General features: G+C 45.0%; 1 protein-coding gene across 1 annotated transcript in view; it reads right to left on the bottom strand.

Moving 5' to 3' along the window:
* Positions 1–1361: 1361 nt before the first annotated feature.
* The window catches only part of MRPS5 (mitochondrial ribosomal protein S5), a 24408-nt gene continuing 21749 nt past the window's right edge, over positions 1362–4020 (bottom strand). The window contains exon 12 of the mRNA XM_010829568.1: positions 1362–1741. Within this exon, the coding sequence (XP_010827870.1) occupies positions 1517–1741 (225 nt within the window). The 3' untranslated portion in view covers positions 1362–1516. The remainder of the gene's footprint in view (positions 1742–4020) is intronic.

The following is a 4020-nucleotide window of genomic DNA, read 5'->3' on the forward strand; positions in this document are numbered from 1 at the left end:
CTGCTACTGCTGCTAAGTCGCTTCAGTCATGTCCGACTCTGTGTGACCCCACAGACAGCAGCCCACCAGGCTCCTCTGTTCCTGGGATTCTCCAGGCAAGAATACTGGAGTGGGTTGCCATTTCCTTCTCCAATAGAATGCCATAGATACAGACAATAAAAAATAAAACTAGACTTTAAGAAAATTAAAAAATTTTGCACCTCTCCCATCTGGAAATTCATGTGTACCCTTTAATCATATCCTTTTATACCAAAAGGCAGAAAGTCATAGCAACTTTTGATTTACAGTTATCAGCCCGAAGCCTAGTAACAACCAGACTTGCAACTGGCTCTGACGTGGGGTGGGGCAGTCCTGGGGGCCTGAGCCCTTAGCCAGTGGAGTCTTGATGTGACCTCCAGGTAGGTAGTGTCAGAACTGAGTTACATTGTAGGACATCCAGCTGGTGTTGCAGAGGACTGCTCGGGAAGGAAACACTCCCCCACTCCACCCCCACATCTGGTGTCAGAAGTGTGGGGAGTGTGGCCATCGTGTGAGTAAAGGGGATACACAGGAGGGGAACTTGGCTTTGCCCCACTCAAAATGACAAAAGGACTCTCAGAATATCAGGAAAGAATGAATGAAAGAGCAAAAACATGGGTAAATAAAATGGGCTTTTCCTCTTCTTGAGTTTTGATATTATGCTTGATGGTTGAAGCAAAAGTATAATGAGTCTATGTGGTTCTCAGTGTAGGCAGAGGAAATTCTAAAACAATTATACAAACGGGAGGTAAAGGGATTTGAAGACAGGTAAGGTTCGTATACTTCACTCAAACTAGTACAAAGTCACCACCAGTAAAGTGATATAAGGTCATACCTAGTGTGTGCGCGCGAAGTCGCCTCAGTCCTGTCCAACTCTTTGCCACCCCATGGACTGTAGCCCGCCAGGCGCCTCTGGCCATGGGATTCTCCAGGCAAGAATACTGGAGTGGGCTGTCCTGCCCTCCTCCAGGGGATCTTCCCGACCCAGGGATTGAAGTGGTATCTCCTGCAGCTCCTGCACGGGTGGCAGATTCTTCACTGCTGCGCTATTAATAATGCCTACGGCAACCACCCAAACATGGATACAAAGAGGTTCACTAAAAACAGAATTTCTGGAGTCAAAAAGAACTAAGTCTGCATGTTTTCCTCAGCTTTCTAACTGTGTGTTACAGTCAAGTAACTATAACTTGACTGCACGTTATTTTTTATCAGGTCAGACTAAAAGCCCTGCCTCCCCAATTCATTTGAGTTTTACTAGTTTAAATAAATATTTGAAGTAGTTTTTAACTAAGACACATATGTAAAGTTCCTACCACAGTGACTGGTATGTATGACGTGCTCAATCAGTTACATCCGCATCATTTATTATTTGTAAATAAAGAAATGTAAGGTTGGCCTTTCCTTTTAAAAAACCCTGACAATCTCAAGCGTGAGAGGATGAGTCTCTCGCAGGTGCTGGAAGCACCTGGTGCCAGGCTGGCCGAGGCAGGAGGGAGGCCTACGTGGCAGCTCTCTTTAAACCTGACCACACAGAGCGCTTCATTCCCTGCACGGCCTTGACATCGTCCCAGTCCAATTTGATGTCCGGAACTTCATCTTCCGGCTCCGGATCCTTCCTCAAGGCCCCCTGTGGTGAGGCAACCACGATGGGCAGAGGGCCACATTCCTCCCGGAATTCCACAACATGGAGACTCTTCTTATCAGCCAGCTGTTGGTGGGTTTCCTGGGCACAACCAAGCGGAGAGAACACCAGGTTAGGTGGGTGAGGCTGGTCTAACGCGGTCTGCCCCTGATGTCATCTGGCGTGGCAGAACTGTCTGGCTGATTAAAATGCAGCAACTCTGAGAGTTCATTAACTGAGGGTGATTATTACAGCAAGAAACGTGGCGCAGGTAACACAATATCAAGTTGACTAGCTAACTGAATATACGTAAGAGTGACTGAAATAAGATTTTACTTAAAAAAAAAAAAGACACAAAACACAAAAAAATCTGGTCTTTAACCTAAAGAGCAGGAACTTCCTGTGGCTATCCTAAAGGTGACGGGCTGGGGGCAGAAGCATCCCACCCACCGCCCCACCCCCAAGGGGCATGAAGAAAGGGCCTTGGCCTCTGGCCTCCTGTCTTCCTCACGCTCCCAGTCATGTGCCACGCTGTGCCCCAGAATGAACCTGACTCTCACCATGCCCCTGCTCTAGCTGCCCATTTACAGGACACGCAGGGACAGAGGATGTCAAGTATCCTCAGATATCCAGCACCAGACTGGGACGAACAACCCGATTTCGTCAACAACGAAAAATGTAAGAGAAAAAAGAAAAACAGAACTTACAGATTAAAAGTGATTTAAAAGACACAGCAAAGATTTTATACGTATTGATCTTTTTGCCATCTGATTCAAATAAACTATATAAAAAAATGTTTTTTAATCTGACAAATGGATACATTTCTATGAACACTGACTAGATGTTTGACATTGAGTTACTGGTAACTTTTTAGGCATGATGGTAGTACTGTCTGGTACTTTTTAGTCCTTATCTTTTAGAGATACATGATGAGATATTTATGAGTGAGATACACTGATGTCTGAGATTTGGTCCAGAATGACTGGGTTGGCTGGGGGGTGCGTGAGCGGCTAACTGTTGGTGTAACAGAGCCGTGAGGACTCGTAACAGATGGCAGCCGTGAGTCTGCACCAGGTGAGTGAGCTCGGTAGGTGGTTTACAGACAGTATATTAAAACATCTAAAATACTGCGAGAACGTACACCTTGTACTATTCTAATTCTGCATGCATTTGAAATTAGAAGAGAGAAGTGCTAATTCATAAATAAATAAGTTGGAGTGTCTTATAATCAGTGGTGTGTCGCTTACACTGGTGTCATTTTTTTTGAGTAGCACAATGCAACTTTTTATAGCTGATGCCATTTTAGAAGAGATGATACGTAGTCACTGTAGCCAAAGATTCAAAGCACTAACACAAAACAAAATATCACATAAAAGAACAGGTCTGCTTGACCATAAATAGAACCTAAAAACAAACATTTTAAGTTACATCACACAATTAAGTCTCTAAAGTAAGTTTAAATTTAGAAGTGCTTTTGAGAGTTTTTAGATAGTACTAACACACAGCTGATCAAAAAAGTTCTTTTAGGCAAAATTTTTCTTTCAGTTAGTTTTCCTATTTTAAACAGTGACCGCTACAATTACTCCATGGATCACTTTATTCAGAAACAGCCAGAGCACTCTGTAACCCTGCCAAAGTCCTCAGCAAATGGAGGCCCGTGAATGCCTCTTGAACCCGGCTGTCTTTCTGCTCACTCAGCTCTGCTGAGGTCCACCCAGCCTTTCTTTCAAGGGACAAGCCAGCCCTGCAGAGCTGGAGGGGCCCCTGCAATGACAGCCCTTCCTCCCTGCCACTGGTGCGACTGTGAGCCCAGCCCAGGCTGAGGGGGTGAGCTGGGCAGGGGCCCAGCAGCCCCATCTATGTGGACAAATAACCTGAACTATTGAATGCACGGTTCCTACTGACTCAGATGTCCCCCTGAACAACCTCTTCAGGTGACATGAAACTTACTCGAGACCACTCTCGAGTGCAAGTGCCCAGGGGCCTTCACCCTAGTTCCAGTTGAAAGGACAGAATTAGGAAAGGGACTTTCTCTTTTTATTTAACATTTTTATGTTGTTGGAGTTTTCGAACAAGCACATATTCTTTCCATAATAAAAGCAGATTATAATCACTGGCTTTTAAAAATACTTAATTTTAAAACTTCAAAAACCCATGCAGTTTTTTTTTAAAGGATGCTGCTGCTGCTGCTAAGTCGCTTCAGTCGTGTCCGACTCTGTGCGACCCCATAGACGGCAGCCCACCAGGCTCCCCCGTCCCTGGGATTCTCTAGGCAAGAATACTGGAGTGGGTTGCCATTTCCTTCTCCAATGCATGAAAGTGAAAAGTCAAAGTGAAGTCGCTCAGTCGTGTCAGACTCTTAGTGACCCCATGGACCTGTC

The sequence above is a fragment of the Bison bison genome, unplaced genomic scaffold (genome assembly GCF_000754665.1).
Source record: "Bison bison bison isolate TAMUID 2011002044 unplaced genomic scaffold, Bison_UMD1.0 scf7180017864508, whole genome shotgun sequence".
In the NCBI taxonomy this organism is placed as follows: Eukaryota; Metazoa; Chordata; class Mammalia; order Artiodactyla; family Bovidae; genus Bison; species Bison bison.